We start from the raw sequence: 16,148 nt of genomic DNA, 5'->3' as shown, positions 1-16,148 counted from the left end.
CCACCGGCGGCGAGCCCTGGGTGGGCAGGGCTCTGAAACTCCCCCTTTTTCACCTCAAAACCAAGGCTCCCGGGGGAAGCGGGGCGCCCCATCGTGGGTGGGGGGCCACCCAGGCATCTCCCCGGCGGGGATGCGTCGGCTGCCTGCGGCTATCGATCGGGGTTAATGATCACAAGGGCTTTACAGCTCCGGCGAGGGCTGATTGGCTTCGGCGCCGTCAGGCCAGAAGACCTCACCGGCGGCGGGCAAACCCGCCCAGGGGCCGCGGGGTCTTATAGGAGCCGGGCGAAGGCGGCGGCTCCCTCGCGCCCAGGATGCCGGGGTCCGTCGTGCTGGCCGGCGCGGTGCTGGGCGCCCTCCTGGCGCTGGTAGGTGCCGCGGGGTCGAGCCAGAGGGGTGCCGGGGGCTGGGAGGCGGCGATCGCCGGTGGCAAAGGGATAGCGGCGCCCGTGGGGTGAGCCCCGGAGGGGCTGGGGGTGGCAGAGCCGCGGCGGGGGGACGCCGGCGCGGTGCCCTTTGGAGGGGCCGGGCGTCGCGCCCGCCGATCCCTCCCCAAACCCCCAAAACCGCCGCAGGCCGCGCCGACGCTGACCCCCATCCACCGCGCCGGTTACTGCGCCTTCTACGGCGAATGCGGTCGCAACCCGGAGGTGAACGTCTCGCTGGTGCCCTCCAAAGTGCCGTGCCTCTCCAACACGCCGGCGCGGGCGGCCACGGGCGCGTTGCTGAAGCTGCTCCGCACCGTCTGCCCCGAGCTGGTGCGGGAGGACGGGGTGACGCGGGTTTGTTGCTCCTTGGCGCAACTGAACGCCCTCCGGCTCAGCGTGGCCCTCTCCGGCACCGTCCTCTCCCGCTGCCCGGCCTGCGCCAGGAACTTCGCCAACCTTTACTGCAACAACATCTGCAGCCCCGACCAGAGCCTCTTCACCAACGTCACCCGCGTCGTCAACCGCACCGCGGTGCAGGGGAGGCCCCAGCTCGCCGTCGTGGAGTACCAATGTTTTTACCGGCAGGATTTTGCCGACGCCTCTTTCAACTCCTGCCGGGGCGTCCGGTTGCCGGCTACCGGCGGTTACGCCATCGATACCATGTGCGGGCGTTACGGCGCCCGGCTCTGCACCACCCAGCGCTGGCTGGATTTCCAAGGGGATAAAAACAACGGCTTGGCGCCGCTGCAGATCGACTTCCAGCTGGTGCCCAACAGCACGGAGCCCGGCGACGCCGTCGTGCCGCTGGACGGGCGCGCCTGGCGCTGCGACCAGGCCCTCAGTGCCCAGGAGCAGTCGTGCTCTTGCCAGGACTGCGCCGAGTCCTGCCCGCCGGTGATCGCCCCCCCCGGCCCGCCGCCCCCCTTCCGCATCGGCGACGCCGACGGCGCCTTGGTCCTCTGCGGGCTGCTTTTCGCCCTCCTCGCCCTCCTCTTCATCGCCGCGTTGCTGTGCCGCCGCAGGCGGTCCAAGAAGGCCGCCGCGCCGCCGCCGGCACCGCCGCGCGCCGCCAGCTGCTCGGCGCGCCTGGGCGACGCCAGCCACCGCGTCCTGGCGAGGGCTTTCCGCCGGTGGGGCGCGCTGGTGGCCGGGCACCCCGTGGTGGTGCTGGTGGCGGCGGCGGCGCTGGCCGGCGGTTTGTCCGCTGGTTTGGTCACCCTACGTCTCACCACGGACCCGGTGGAGCTGTGGTCGGCGCCGGGCAGCCGCGCCCGGCAAGAAAAAGCCTTCTACGACCAACACTTCGGTCCTTTCCTCCGCACCAACCAGGTGATCGTGACGGCGCCGGGCCGGCCCGGCTCTAGCTACGACTCGGTGGTGTTGGGTGCCAAGAACTTCAGCGGGGTGCTGTCGGAGGAGGTGCTGCGGGCGCTGCTGGAGCTGCAGGAGCGACTGGCGGCCACCACGGCGTGGGCACCGGGGGCGGGCAGGGAGGTGACGCTGAGCGACGTCTGCTACGCCCCCCTCAACCCCGTGGAGCCCGGCCTGGGAGACTGCTGCGTCAACAGCGTCACCCAGTACTTCCAGAACAACGGCACCCGCCTGGCCATGACGGCCACCCAGAGCGACGGCAAGAAGACGGGCACCGTCGACTGGCGCGACCATCTCATCTACTGCGTCAAGTGGGTGCCGCTCCCCGGGGACGGGCGTGGGGTGCTGGACTGTGGGTCAGGGTGACGCCCACAGGGTGACGGGCACGGCACAGTGCCTGGGGGGTGCTGAGTTTTGGGGTTAGGGTGCCCTCTGTGGGGTGCCCAGCAGGGCACGCTGCCTGGGAGTGCTCTCTGTGGGGTGCCCAGCAGGGCACGCTGCCTGGGGGTGCTCTCTGTGGGGTGCCCAGCAGGGCACGCTGCCTGGGGGTGCCCTCTGTGGGGTGCCCAGCAGGGCACGCTGCCTGGGGGTGCCCTCTGTGGGGTGCCCAGCAGGGCACGCTGCCCGGGGGTGCCCTCTGTGGGGTGCCCAGCAGGGCACGCTGCCCGGGGGTGCCCTCTGTGGGGTGCCCAGCCGGGCACGCTGCCTGGGAGTGCTCTCTGTGGGGTGCCCAGCACGGCACGCTGCCTGGGGGTGCCCTCTGTGGGGTGCCCAGCAGGGCACGCTGCCTGGGGGTGCCCTCTGTGGGGTGCCCAGCACGGCACGCTGCCTGGGGGTGCCCTCTGTGGGGCCACCGCCGGGCCGGGCCGGGTGCCGGGGTGGGCGCAGCCCCTGCTCACCCAGCGCCGTGTCCCCACCAGCTCCCCGCTCTCCTTCAAGGACATCACGGCGCTGGAGCTGAGCTGCATGGCCGAGTACGGCGGCCCCGTCTTCCCCTACATCGCCTTCGGTGGCTACCCTGGTAGGCGCCGGGAGGGGCGCGGGGGTGTCGCGGGGGGTGTCGCGGGGGGTGTCACCCGCTGTCCCCGCAGGCTCCGAGTACACCGAGGCGGAGGCGTTGATCGTCACCTACTCCCTCAACAACTTCCCCCCCGACGACCCCCGCCGCGAGTGGGTGCTGAGCTGGGAGCGCCGCTTCCTCGACGTGGTGGGCGACTTCCAGCGCACCCACGGCCCCAACCTCTCCGTCGCCTTCATGGCCGAGGTGAAGCAGCCGCCGCTGGGGCGGGGGGGGAGCACCCTAGGGTGCCCGGCACCCCCTCACCCGGCTCCTTTCCGGCAGCGCTCGCTGGAGGATGAGATCAACCGCACCACGGGGGAGGACATCCCTGTCTTTGCCATCAGCTACCTCGTGGTGTTCGCCTACATCGCCCTGGCGCTGGGCGAGTACACGGCCTGGCGCCGCGTCCTGGTACCCGCAGGGGGGTCGGGGTGATGCCAGCACCCCGGGGTGCCCTGCCGGCCGCTGAGCCCCCCCCCCGCCCCATCGCAGGTGGAGTCGAAGGTGACGTTGGCGCTGGGCGGCATCGCCGTGGTGCTGGGCGCCGTCTTCGCCTCCATGGGGTTCCTGGCGCTGCTGGGGTTGCCTTCGTCCCTCATCATCCTTGAGGTCGTGCCCTTCCTCGTCCTCGCCGTGGGCGCAGACAACATCTTCATCTTCGTGCAGGAGTACCAGGTGGGTGGGCGCGGGGAGGCACCCGGGGGGTCCCCGTGGGGCAGGTGGGTGCCGGGACACGGGAGTCCTCATGGGGCGGGTGGGCACCCTCGGGTGGGGGCACCCGTGGGCGCGGGGGTCCCCCTGGGGCACAGAGGCCGCTGCTGCGCATGTGGCAGCAGCACCCCTGGGCTCCCTGGGGTGGGTGGGGGGGGGGGGTCCCGTGGCGGGCAGCCCCCTCACCGCCCCGGCCAGCAGCAGTCGCAGCGGGAGCCGGGCGAGACGCGGGAGCAGCACATCGGGCGGGTGCTGGCGCAGGTGGCACCCAGCATGCTGCTCTGCAGCGTCTCCGAGGTCATCTGCTTCCTCCTGGGTGAGCAGGGCACGGGGACGGGGGCGCAGGGGCCGTGGGGACACCGTGCCGGGCAGGGGGGCAGGGGGGCATGGGAGGGGGCAGGGGCCGTGGGGACACTGTGCCGGGCAGGGGGGCAGGGGCCATGGGGACGTGGGAGGGGGCAGGGGGGCAGGGGACATGGGGACATGGGAGGGGGCAGGGGGACATGGGAGGGGGCAGGGGGGCAGGGGACATGGGGACACTGTGCCGGGCAGGGGGTCAGGGGCCATGGGGACGTGGGAGGGGGCAGGGGGGCAGGGGACATGGGGACATGGGAGGGGGCAGGGGGGCGGGGCCATGGGGACACTGTGCCGGGCAGGGGGGCAGGGGGGCATGGGGACATGGGAGGGGGCAGGGGGACAGGGGCCATGGGGACGTGGGAGGGGGCAGGGGCCATGGGGACGCCGTGCCGGGCAGGGGGTCAGGGGCCATGGGGACGTGGGAGGGGGCAGGGGCCGTGGGGACACCGTGCCGGGCAGGGGGGCAGGGGACATGGGGACGTGGGAGGGGGCAGGGGGGCAGGGGACGTGGGGACGTGGGAGGGGGCAGGGGAACAGGAGCCGTGGGGACACCATGCCGGGCAGGGGGGCATGGAGGGACATGGGACATGGGGGGGCACAGGGGTGCAGGGGGACATGGGGGGCACAGGGGTGCAGGGGGACATGGGGGGCACAGGGGTGCAGGGGACATGGGGACAAGGGAGGTGCAGGTGGGCAGGGGCCATGGGGGCACGGGGAGTAAGGGGGGGCGCAGGGACGGGGGGGACATGGGGACTGGGAGCACAGGGAAGGCACAAGGACATGAGGGACATGAGGGGAATGGGGAGCATGGGGGGGCACGGGGCCATGGGGGGCACGGGCGGGGGGCGCCCCGTGGGCGCGGGGGGTCGGCGCCGGGTGCTGACGGCGGGGGCCCGCAGGCGCCCTCTCCTCCATGCCCGCCGTCCGCACCTTCGCCCTGACGGCCGCCGTGGCCATCGCCTTCGACTTCCTCCTCCAGATGTCGGGGTTCGTTGCCCTGGTGGCCCTCGATGCCCGGCGGCAGGAGGTGGGGGGCACGGGGCAGGGGGGGGCACGGGGTGGCCAGGTGGTCCCAGGGTGGGCGTGGGGTGCCGGTGGCTGTGAGGGTGCCATGGGTGGGTGTGGGGTGCCCGTGGGGTGCCCGAGGTCCCTGGGGTGTATATGGGGTGCCCACGGGCAGGAGGGTGCCCAGGGTGGGTGTGGGGTGCCCATGGGGTGCTGTGGGGTGCCCAAGGTCCCTGGGGTGTCCATGGGGCACCCATGGCTTTGAGGGTGCCATGGGAGGGTGTGGGGTGCCCGTGGGGTGCCCGAGGTCCCTGGGGTGTCTATGGGGTGCCCACGGGCAGGAGGGAGCCCAGGGTGCCTGTGGGGTGCCCATGGGGTGCCTGGGGTCCCTGGGGTGTCTATGGGGTGCCCACGGGCAGGAGGGAGCCCAGGGTGGGTGTGGGGTGCCCGTGGGGTCCCCGCAGAGCGCCGAGGTCCTTAGGGTGCCCTTCAAGGTGGGCCCGCGCGCCCAGGGGTGTTTGGGGTGGGCGCGGGGTGGCCGTGGGTGGGTGGGGGGCTGCCCCGGGCCCCCGCCAGCCGGGTGCTGCCCGCAGGCCGCCCGCTTCGACCTCTGCTGCTGCTGCGGGATGGGCAAGGGGGGCCCGGCGGGGCCGGGGGTGCGGCTGCTGCGCCCGCTGCTGCACCGCTGGTACACCCCGCTGCTGCTGCACCGCCTGGCGCGCCCCGCCGTGGTGAGGGCGGGGGGACCCCTGAGGGGCGGGGGGCCGTGGTGAGGGCGGGGGGACCCCTGAGGGGCGGGGGGCCGTGGTGAGGGCGGGGGGACCCCTGAGGGGCGGGGGGACCCCTGAGGGGTGGGGGGCCGTGGTGAGGGCGGGGGGACCCCTGAGGGGCGGGGGGACCCCTGAGGGGCGGGGGGCCGTGGTGAGGGCGGGGGGACCCCTGAGGGGCGGGGGGCCGTGGTGAGGGCGGGGGGACCCCTGAGGGGCGGGGGGACCCCTGAGGGGTGGGGGGCCGTGGTGAGGGCGGGGGGACCCCTGAGGGGCGGGGGGACCCCTGAGGGGCGGGGGGCCGTGGTGAGGGCGGGGGGACCCCTGAGGGGCGGGGGGACCCCTGAGGGGCGGGGGGACCCCTGAGGGGTGGGGGGCCGTGGCAGGGTGGGGGGATCCCTGAGGGCCTGGGGGGCCCTTGAGGGTGTCAAGATTCCTGGGGATCCATGGGGTGGGGGGTGGGGGTGGGTCTTGGGGGGACACGGGAGTGTTGGGGATCCTTAAAGAGCTGGGGGGGGTCCTTGGGGGTGTCACGGTTCCTGGGGGTTGTGGGGTGGGGTTGGGGGTCTGGGGGGCCATGGGAATGCGGAGGATCCTTGATGGGCTGGGGGTCTTTGGGGTGTGAAGGTTCCTGAAGGTTGGGGGTGGGGGGGTTTAGTGGGGTCCGGGGGGTGCTGGAAGGCGTGGGGCAGGCCGTGGGAGGCTTGGGGAGACAGGACGGGGGGCGTGGGGAGCTGGGGGGCCTCTGGAGGGCTCCAGGAGGTTTGGGGGGGATGCGGAGGTGTTGCGAGGGGATTTAGGGGGCTGAGGGGGTCCCAGGGGGTCCCCTCACGGTGGGGGGGGGTCCCTGGCAGGTGCTGCTCTTCCTCTTCCTGGCGTGTGCCGGGCTCTACCTCACGCTGCAGGTGCCCGTGGGGCTGGACCAGGAGCTCGCCATGCCCAAGGTGGGGGGCTGGCGCCGGGGCTGCCCCACCGCAGGGCGCAGGGGGGCCGGGGCACCCCACAGCGCCACGTATGGGATGCGCGGGGTGCTATGGCTCCTATAGGGACGCCTGGGGAAGGTATAGCCCTGCATGGGGACAGTATAGCCCTGCCTGGGGACAGTATAGCCCTGTATGGGGACAGTATAGCCCTGCCTGGGGACAGTATAGCCCTGTATGGGGACAGTATAGCCCTGTATGGGGACAGTATAGCCCTGTACGGGGACAGTATAGCCCTGTATGGGGACGGTATAGCCCTGTATGGGGACAGTATAGCCCTGCATGGGGACAGTATAGCCCTGCCTGGGGACAGTATAGCCCTGTATGGGGACAGTATAGCCCTGCCTGGGGACAGTATAGCCCTGCCTGGGGACAGTATAGCCCTGTATGGGGACAGTATAGCCCTGCTTGGGGACAGTATAGCCCTGTATGGGGACAGGATAGCCCTGTATGGGGACGGTATAGCCCTGTATGGGGACAGTATAGCCCTGCCTGGGGACAGTATAGCCCTGCCTGGGGACAGTATAGCCCTGCATGGGGACAGTATAGCCCTGCCTGGGGACAGTATAGCCCTGTATGGGGACAGTATAGCCCTGCATGGGGACAGTATAGCCCTGTATGGGGACGGTATAGCCCTGCATGGGGACAGTATAGCCCTGCATGGGGACAGTATAGCCCTGTATGGGGACGGTATAGCCCTGCCTGGGGACAGTATAGCCCTGCATGGGGACAGTATAGCCCTGTATGGGGACAGTATAGCCCTGCATGGGGACAGTATAGCCCTGCCTGGGGACAGTATAGCCCTGTATGGGGACAGTATAGCCCTGTATGGGGACATTATAGCCCTGCGTGGGGACAGTATAGCCCTGTATGGGGACAGTATAGCCCTGCGTGGGGACAGTATAGCCCTGCGTGGGGACAGTATAGCCCTGTATGGGGACAGTATAGCCCTGCCTGGGGACAGTATAGCCCTGCATGGGGACAGTATAGCCCTGCATGGGGACAGTATAGCCCTGTATGGGGACAGTATAGCCCTGCCTGGGGACAGTATAGCCCTGCCTGGGGACAGTATAGCCCTGTATGGGGACAGTATAGCCCTGCATGGGGACAGTATAGCCCTGCCTGGGGACAGTATAGCCCTGTATGGGGACAGTATAGCCCTGTATGGGGACAGTACAGCCCTGCCTGGGGACAGTATAGCCCTGCCTGGGGACAGTATAGCCCTGCATGGGGACAGTATAGCCCTGCATGGGGACAGCTTGGCACCTTATAGGCTGGTATGGCCCTGTGTGGGGATGCAAGGGTTGGTATGTCCCCTATGGGGCCAGCGCAGCCCTGTATAGGGCCAGCACAGGGATGGTGTGGCCCCGTATGGGCACAGTGTAGCTCCATATGGGGCCATATATGCACAGCATGGTCCCGTATGGCCCCAACATGGCCCTGTGTGGGAACACATAGGGATGCAGAGGGGTGGTATGGCCCCTATAGGGGGGTGTGGGGCCAGCGTGGGGCTGGCACGGCCCCGTACGGACCCCGCACAGCCACCGTGGAGCCGTCAGCCCCGTATGGGGGCGCCCAGGGGTGACGCTTTGCCACGGCCCCATACGGCGCCGGCGAGACCCCCGCCGTGTGGCGACCCCCGGGACCCTATGGGTGCCATGGGGGGGCTGACGAGGGGCGGGTGCCCCCTCCCCGCAGGACTCCTACCTGCTGCAGTACTTCGCGGCGCTGAACCGGTACCTGGCGGTGGGTGTCCCCACCTACTTCGTCACCACGGGCGGCTACAACTTCTCCTCGGCGGCCGGCACCAACGGCATCTGCTCGAGCGCCGGCTGCGACGCCCGCTCGCTCACCCACACCATCCAGTACGCCACGCGCTTCCCCAACGTGTGAGTGGGGTGCGGGGTGGGTGGGGGGTGCGCCGGGGTCCCGACGGCCTCCTGCCAGCCCTGCCTCCGCCCAGGTCCTACCTCGCCATCCCCGCCACCTCCTGGGTGGACGATTTCCTCGACTGGCTCAACCCCAGCGGGCGCTGCTGCCGCATCCACCGCTCGGGCAACCTCAGCGGGGAGTTCTGCCCGTCCACCAGCCGTGAGTGGGCGCCGGGGCGGGGGGCGTCGCGGCGGCACCTGCGGCCTACGCCACGGCGGCCGTTGGGCGTGCGTTGGGTGCCCATCGTGGGGGCCGTTTGGTCGCCCACGGGGGAACCGTGATGGCCGTTGGGTGTATGTTGGGCACCCATCGTTGTGGCTACCGGGGGGCACATGGGGTCGCACCATGGTGGCCGTTGGGCGGCCGTTGGGCGTGCGTTGGGTGCCCATCGTGGGGGCCGTTTGGTCGCCCACGGGGGAACCGTGATGGCCGTTGGGTGTATGTTGGGCACCACGGCGGCCGTTGGGTGCCCATCGTGGGGGCCGTTTGGTCGCCCACGGTGGAACCGTGATGGCCGTTGGGCGTATGTTGGGCGCCCATCGTTGTGGCTACCGGGGGGCACATGGGGTCGCACCATGGCAGCCGTTGGGCGTGCGTTGGGTGCCCATCGTGGGGGCCGTTTGGTTGCCCACGAGGGAACCGTGATGGCCGTTGGGTGTATGTTGGGCACCACGGCGGCCGTTGGGCGTGCGTTGGGTGCCCATCGTGGGGGCCGTTTGGTCGCCCACGGGGGAACCGTGATGGCCGTTGGGTGTATGTTGGGCGCCCATCGTTGTGGCTACCAGGGGGGCACATGGGGTTGCACCATGGCGGCTGTTGGGCGGCCGTTGGGCGGCCGTTGGGTGCCCACCGTGGTGGCTGGTTGGGTGCACAAGGGCTACACCAGGGTGGCCATTTGGGTGCCCACCATTGGGTGCCCACCGGGATCCCATTAGATGGCCACTGGATGCCCACCATGGGTCCTACTGGGAGACCACCGGGATCCCACCGAGTGCCCTTGGGTGCCAGTTGCGTTCCCGTTGGGTGCCCACCACGGTGCCCGTTTGGCTGTGCACTGGGTGCCCACTGGGGTGCCACAGGGTCCACTGGGTGCGCGTCGCGGTGTCCCTTGGGGGCCTGCCGGGTGTCCCCGGGGTGCCGGGTGGGTGTCCCCGGGGTGCTGAGCGCGCCGTTGCCTGCAGGTGACCCCAGCTGCTTGGGGGGGCAGTGCCTGAACGCAACGCGGCGCCCAACCGTGCAGGAGTTCGAGCGGTTCCTGCCCTGGTTCCTCCACGACAAACCCACCCTGCAGTGCGCCAAGGGGTAGGTGCCACCCGGGGCGTTCCCCCACCCAGCACCCACGCTCTTGGTGCCCCCTCCCCACGGCCCCCCGGCGCCCCTCCTCACCCCTTGCCCCCTCCCCGCAGCGGTCTGGGCGCCTACGACACGGCGGTCAGCATGGACGCCAACGGCACCATCCTGGGTGAGCGCGGGGCAGGTGGGTGGGGGGGGGCGGCGGCACCCTAGGGTGCCCTGCTGACCACCCCACACCCCTCCCCATACCCGACAGCCTCCCGCTTCATGGCGTACCAGCGCCCGCTGCGCACCTCGCAGGAGTACACGGCGGCGCTGCGGGCGGCCCGCGCCCTGGCCGAGGAGGTCACCGGCACCCTGCGCCGCGTGCCCGGCACCCGCCCGGACTTCCGCGTCTTCCCCTACACGTGAGCCCCCGCGCGGGTCCGGGCGCTCGGCCGCGGCAGCGTGGGGTGGCCGGGGAGGGGTGCCCCCCCGGGGAGCCGCGGGTCCCACGGCCCTCGCTGGGGGTCAGCAGCGGGTGGTGGGTCTGGGTGGCCGAGCCGGGGTGCCGCGGGTCCCACGGCCCTCGCTGGGGGTCAGCAGCGGGTGGTGGGTCCGGGTGGCCGAGCCGGGGTGCCGCAGGTCCCACAGCCCTCTCTGGGGGTCAGCAGCGGGTGGTGGGTCCGGGTGGCCGTTCCGGGGTGCCGCGGGTCCCACATCCCTCGCTGGGGGTCAGCAGCGGGTGGGGTGTCCGGGTGGCCGAGCCGGGGTGCCGCGGGTCCCACATCCCTCGCTGGGGGTCAGCAGCGGGTGGGGTGTCCGGGTGGCCGAGCCGGGGTGCCGCGGGTCCCACGGCCCTCGCTGGGGGTCAGCAGCGGGTGGTGGGTCCGGGTGGCCATGCCGGGGTGCCGCGGGTCCCACGGCCCTCGCTGGGGGTCAGCAGCGGGTGGTGGGTCTGGGTGGCCATGCCGGGGTGCCGCGGGTCCCACAGCCCTCTCTGGGGGTCAGCAGCGGGTGGTGGGTCCGGGTGGCCGTTCCGGGGTGCCGCGGGTCCCACAGCCCTCGCTGGGGGTCAGCAGCGGGTGGTGGGTCCGGGTGGCCATGCCGGGGTGCCGCGGGTCCCACAGCCCTCTCTGGGGGTCAGCAGCGGGTGGTGGGTCCGGGTGGCCGTTCTGGGGTGCCGCGGGTCCCACAGCCCTCGCTGGGGGTCAGCAGCGGGTGGTGGGTCCGGGTGGCCGAGCCGGGGTGCCGCGGGTCCCACGGCCCTCGCTGGGGGTCAGCAGCGGGTGGTGGGTCCGGGTGGCCGAGCCGGGGTGCCGCGGGTCCCACATCCCTCGCTGGGGGTCAGCAGCGGGTGGTGGGTCCGGGTGGCCGTGCCGGGGTGCCGCGGGTCCCACGGCCCTCGCTGGGGGTCAGCCATGGGGCCTGTGCCCGGGTGCCAGCACGGCGGTGCCGCTCCCCGGCAGGGTGACCTACGTGTACTACGAGCAGTACCTGACGGTGGTGGCCGAGGGCGTCGTCACGCTGGCGCTGTGCCTCGTGCCCACCTTTGGCGTCTCCTTCCTGCTGCTGGGCATGGACCTGCGCTCCAGCGCCGCCACCCTCCTCACCATCGCCATGATCCTGGTGGACACCGTGGGCGCCATGGCCCTCTGGAACATCCCCTACAACGCCGTGGCCCTCATCAACCTCGTCGCGGTGCGGGGCACGTGGGGCGGCATGGGGACCTGGGGGACGTGGGGCGGCATGGGGACCTGGGGGACGTGGGGCGGCACGGGGACCTGGGGGACGTGGGGCGGCATGGGGACCTGGGGGACGTGGGGTGGCACGGGGACCTGGGGGACGTGGGGTGGCATGGGGACCTGGGGGACATGGGGTGGCACGGGGACCTGGGGGATGTGGGGCGGCATGGGGACCTGGGGGACGTGGGGTGGCATGGGGACCTGGGGCACGGGGACGTGGGGCACAAGGATCCCGGGGCAGGGGGCATGTGGGGTGGCATGGGGACCTGGGGGACGTGGGGCGGCACGGGGACCGGGGGCACGAGGATCTGGGGGACCTGGGCATGGGGTCCTGGGGCACACGGGGTGGTATGGGGACGTGGGGCATGGGGACGTGCGAGATGTGGGGTGGCACCGGGGCCTGGGGGACGCGGGGTGGCAGGGGGACATGGGGTGCATGGGGATGTGGGCATGGGGCCCTGGGGCACAGGGACCCGGGACAGGCAGACGTGAGGTGGCACGGGGACATGGGGGACATGGGGTGCATGTGGACGTGGGGCAGCACGGGGACATGGGGCAGATGGGGTGGCACAGGGACCCGGGAGAGGGGTGTGTGGGGCATGTGGGGCAGCTTGGGGGTACAGGGGGTGGCAGAAGCACAGGGGACGTGCAGGGTGACGTGGGGACGGAGCAGCCTGGGGCGTCAGGGTGGCGCAGGGGGACGGCAGAGGGGCACACGGGGTGCTTTGGGGACAAGCAGGGGGGGCAGGCGGGGTGCCGAGGCGTGGGAGCACCCCGCGCCGCGCCAGCCCTGGGGGAGCGCCCGCGGGCGCCCCTGGGTGACGGCGCGTCCCCGCAGGCCGTGGGCATCTCGGTGGAGTTCGTGTCCCACCTCACCTGCGCCTTCGCCCACAGCACCGCGCCCGGCCGCGTGGCGCGCGCCGCCGACGCCACCGTCGGCATGGGCAGCAAGGTGGGCGCGGGGGGCGCGGGGAGGGTCCGGGGGGCTGGGGCCACCCGGCGCTCACGCCCCCTGTCCCGGCACAGGTGGTGGCCGGGGTGGCCATGACCAACCTGCCCGGCATCGTGGTGCTGGCCTTCGCCAAGGCTCAGCTCATCCAGATCTTCTTCTTCCGCCTCAACCTCATCATCACCCTGGTGGGGCTGGCCCACGGCCTCGTCTTCCTCCCCGTCCTCCTCAGCTACGTGGGTAAGACCCCCACCCCCTGCGCCCCACGCCGGGACGGCGCCCTGGCCCCACGGCCCCCCCCCGGGGGGGGATGGTGACAGCCTGGCACCGTCCCCTGTCGTCCCCGCAGGACCCGGCCCACGGGCGCTGGCGGGGGACGCGGCGGGGGACGCGGCGGGGGACGCAGTGGGGCACCCGGGGGCCAGCGCGGAGCAGGGTGCGGGGCTGGTCCTCAGCAACCCCTGCTTCGAGGCCCCGGCCCCGGTCCCCAGGCAGGGCTGAGCCCCGCCGCCCCCCGCCGCCCCCCCCACCTCCCCCCGCTGCTTTTTCTACTCCTGTTGTATTTAAACTGGTTTTCTCACACTCGGGACTGGGTTTAACTGGGACGGGTTGGGGGGGGGCCTCACAGAGAAACTGCCCCTTGGCTCTGAAGCGTCACGGGGTCCGTGGGGGGACGGGACGTGTGGGGCACAAGGGGACGAGGCACTGGATGCTGTGGGGCCAGGGTCACGTGGGGCAGGAGGGCACCGTGGGGGCCAGGGCCACATGGGGCAGGAGGGCACCGTGGGGACAGGGTCACGTGGGGCACAGGGGCGTGGGGGGGGGGCCAGGTGAGACATCGTGGGGACGATGCCCAAGGACACTGTGGGGACGAGCACATGTGGGGCGCAGCTGGGATGGGGCCACGCGGGACACAGAGGGATCAGGGGGCCAGGGCCATGTGGGGCAGGAGGGCACCGTGGGGGCCAGGGCCACGTGGGGCAGGAGGGCACTTTGGGGACGGGGCCATGTGGGGCAGGAGGGCACCGTGGGGACAGGGTCATGTAGGGCGTGGGGATGGGGCCACGCAGGGCACAGAGGGATCGGGGAGCCAGGGCCATGTGGGGCAGGAGGGCACCGTGGGGCAGGGCCATGTGGGGCACAGGGGCCTGGGGGGGGCCAGGTGAGACATCGTGGGGACGAGGCCCAAGGACACTGTGGGGACGAGCACATGTGGGGCGCAGCTGGGACGGGGCCACGCGGGGCACAGAGGGATCGGGGGGCCAGGGCCATGTGGGGCAGGAGGGCACCATGGGGGCCAGGGCCACGTGGGGCAGGAGGGCACCGTGGGGACAGGGTCACGTGGGGCACAGGGGCGTGGGGGGGGGGCCAGGTGAGACATCGTGGGGACGATGCCCAAGGACACTGTGGGGACGAGCACATGTGGGGCGCAGCTGGGATGGGGCCACGTGAGACACAGAGGGATCAGGGGGCCAGGGCCATGTGGGGCAGGAGGGCACCGTGGGGCCAGGGCCACGTGGGGCAGGAGGGCACTTTGGGGACGGGGCCATGTGGGGCAGGAGGGCACCGTGGGGACAGGGTCACGTGGGGCACAGGGGCGTGGGGGGGGGGCCAGGTGAGACATCGTGGGGACGATGCCCAAGGACACTGTGGGGACGAGCACATGTGGGGCGCAGCTGGGATGGGGCCACGCGGGACACAGAGGGATCAGGGGGCCAGGGCCATGTGGGGCAGGAGGGCACCGTGGGGCAGGGCCATGTGGGGCACAGGGGCCTGGGGGGGGCCAGGTGAGACATCGTGGGGACGAGGCCCAAGGACACTGTGGGGATGAGCACATGTGGGGCGCAGCTGGGATGGGGCCACGCGGGACACAGAGGGATCAGGGGGCCAGGGCCATGTGGGGCAGGAGGGCACCGTGGGGCAGGGCCATGTGGGGCACAGGGGCCTGGGGGGGGCCAGGTGAGACATCGTGGGGACGAGGCCCAAGGACACTGTGGGGACGAGCACATGTGGGGCGCAGCTGGGATGGGGCCACGCGGGACACAGAGGCCTGGCGGCACCAGGACCCCCCGCGCCGAGGTGCCCCCCAGACCCCCCGCGCCGAGGTGCCCCCCAGACCCTCTGAGAGCTGCAGGGTGGGCACGAGCCCCCGCTGCCTCCCCCCGGCGCGGGGGGCGCTTGCGGAGCCCCTCGGCGGGCAGCGCCCGCAGCTCCCGCCGCACCCGGAGGAGCGGCCGGGGAGGGTCTCGGCGTGGCCCACCCTGGGTGGGCGCCAGGCCCCCCGCCAGCGCGGCGCAGCCCCCCGCCTTCGGCCCCCCGCGGCCCCCAGGAGGCCGGGGACGCCCTCCAACGCCGGCTCCGCCGCGCCCGGCTCCCTGCGGGCACCCAGAGGGTGGGCGCCGGCACCGTGTGCCCACCCGCCGTGACCCTGCCCCACGGCTCCCGTGGGCCCCACGTGGCCCTGGCCCTGCGTGTCCCCTCCCCACAATGCCCACGTCCCTGGCCCCACGGATGTCCTAGTGCCCCACACGTCCCTCTGCACCCCATCCCTGCCATCCCTTCCTGCCCCACATCCCTGTCCCCACAACACCCCACAGCCCGTCCCTGCAACGCCCTCATGCCCCTCGTGCCCTCGTCCCTGCGACACCCACGGGTGCCCCCCCCGTGTCCCCATCCCCGTCGCGGTCCCCCCTCGGCCTCGGGGGGCTGTGGGGGGTGTGGGGTGACCCACGGGTGTGCTGGGAGAGCCGCCCCTTGAGGTGGGCGATGGAGTGGGGGGGGTGTGCATCTCCTCGTGGGTCACCGACTCGTCCCCTTCACCCACGTGCACCCGCAGCCCCCCGTGACTGGGGGATGGGGGCGTCAGAGGTGGGGGGACCCCGGGGGCGGGGGGAAGGGGGCGCCCGGGCTTACCTTGAGGCGGGTGAGGGCAGGGTGGGGCCGTGTGACCCCTTGCATCCCCCCACCCCCGTGTCCCCAGGGCACCCCCCCCCCGTGACCCCCCCGTGGCCCCCCAGCCCCGTGTCCCCAGGGCACCCCCCCCCCGTGACCCCCCCGTGGCCCCCCAGCCCCGTGTCCCCAGGACACCCCCCCCGTGACCCCCCCGTGTCCCCCCCCCGTGTCCCCAGGGCACCCCCCCCGTGACCCCCCCGTGTCGTCCCCCCCCGTGTCCCCAGGGCACCCCCCCCGTGACCCCCCCGTGTCCCCCCCCCCGTGTCCCCAGGACACCCCCCCCGTGACCCCCCGTGTCCCCCCACCCCCGTGTCCCCAGGACACCCCCCCCGTGACCCCCCGTGTCCCCCCCCCCGTGTCCCCAGGACACCCCTCCCGTGACCCCCCGTGTCCCCCCCCCCGTGTCCCCAGGGCACCCCCCCCGTGACCCCCCCGTGTCCGCCCCCCGTGTCCCCAGGGCACCCCCCCCCGTGACCCCCCGTGTCCCCCCCCGTGTCCCCAGGGCACCCCCCCCCCCGTGACCCCCCGTGTCCCCCCCCCCATGTCCCCAGGGCACCCCCTGCCCCATTACCCCCCCCGTGTCCCCCCCCCGTGACCCCAGGGCACCCCCCCCCGTGAC

At 72.7% G+C, this 16,148-nt stretch overlaps 1 protein-coding gene across 2 annotated transcripts; it reads left to right on the top strand.

Moving 5' to 3' along the window:
• The first annotated feature begins 249 nt into the window (after window positions 1–249).
• On the top strand, window positions 250–13,199 carry NPC1L1 (NPC1 like intracellular cholesterol transporter 1). 2 transcript variants are annotated; one of them, XM_064472875.1, is made up of 19 exons: window positions 250–368; window positions 576–2,110; window positions 2,720–2,820; window positions 2,891–3,063; window positions 3,142–3,270; window positions 3,352–3,534; window positions 3,772–3,886; window positions 4,827–4,954; window positions 5,526–5,663; window positions 6,554–6,643; window positions 8,378–8,568; window positions 8,643–8,770; window positions 9,793–9,913; window positions 10,018–10,073; window positions 10,161–10,311; window positions 11,353–11,584; window positions 12,523–12,580; window positions 12,655–12,817; window positions 12,927–13,199. In XM_064472875.1, exons 1-19 carry the CDS (start codon window positions 315–317, stop codon window positions 13,174–13,176), a joined length of 3,996 nt encoding a protein of 1,331 aa, XP_064328945.1. In that variant the 5' UTR covers window positions 250–314; the 3' UTR covers window positions 13,177–13,199. The 2 variants fall into 2 exon arrangements, with proteins under 2 accessions (XP_064328945.1, XP_064328946.1); XM_064472876.1 differs by having other exon boundaries at window positions 251–368; window positions 12,467–12,580; window positions 12,927–13,157.
• Window positions 13,200–16,148: the final 2,949 nt, after the last annotated feature.

Source organism: Phalacrocorax carbo, chromosome 24 (genome assembly GCF_963921805.1).
Source record: "Phalacrocorax carbo chromosome 24, bPhaCar2.1, whole genome shotgun sequence".
In the NCBI taxonomy this organism is placed as follows: domain Eukaryota; kingdom Metazoa; phylum Chordata; class Aves; order Suliformes; family Phalacrocoracidae; genus Phalacrocorax; species Phalacrocorax carbo.
Note: the sequence above shows the minus strand (reverse complement) of the source record. Positions and strands in the feature narration are given on the sequence as shown.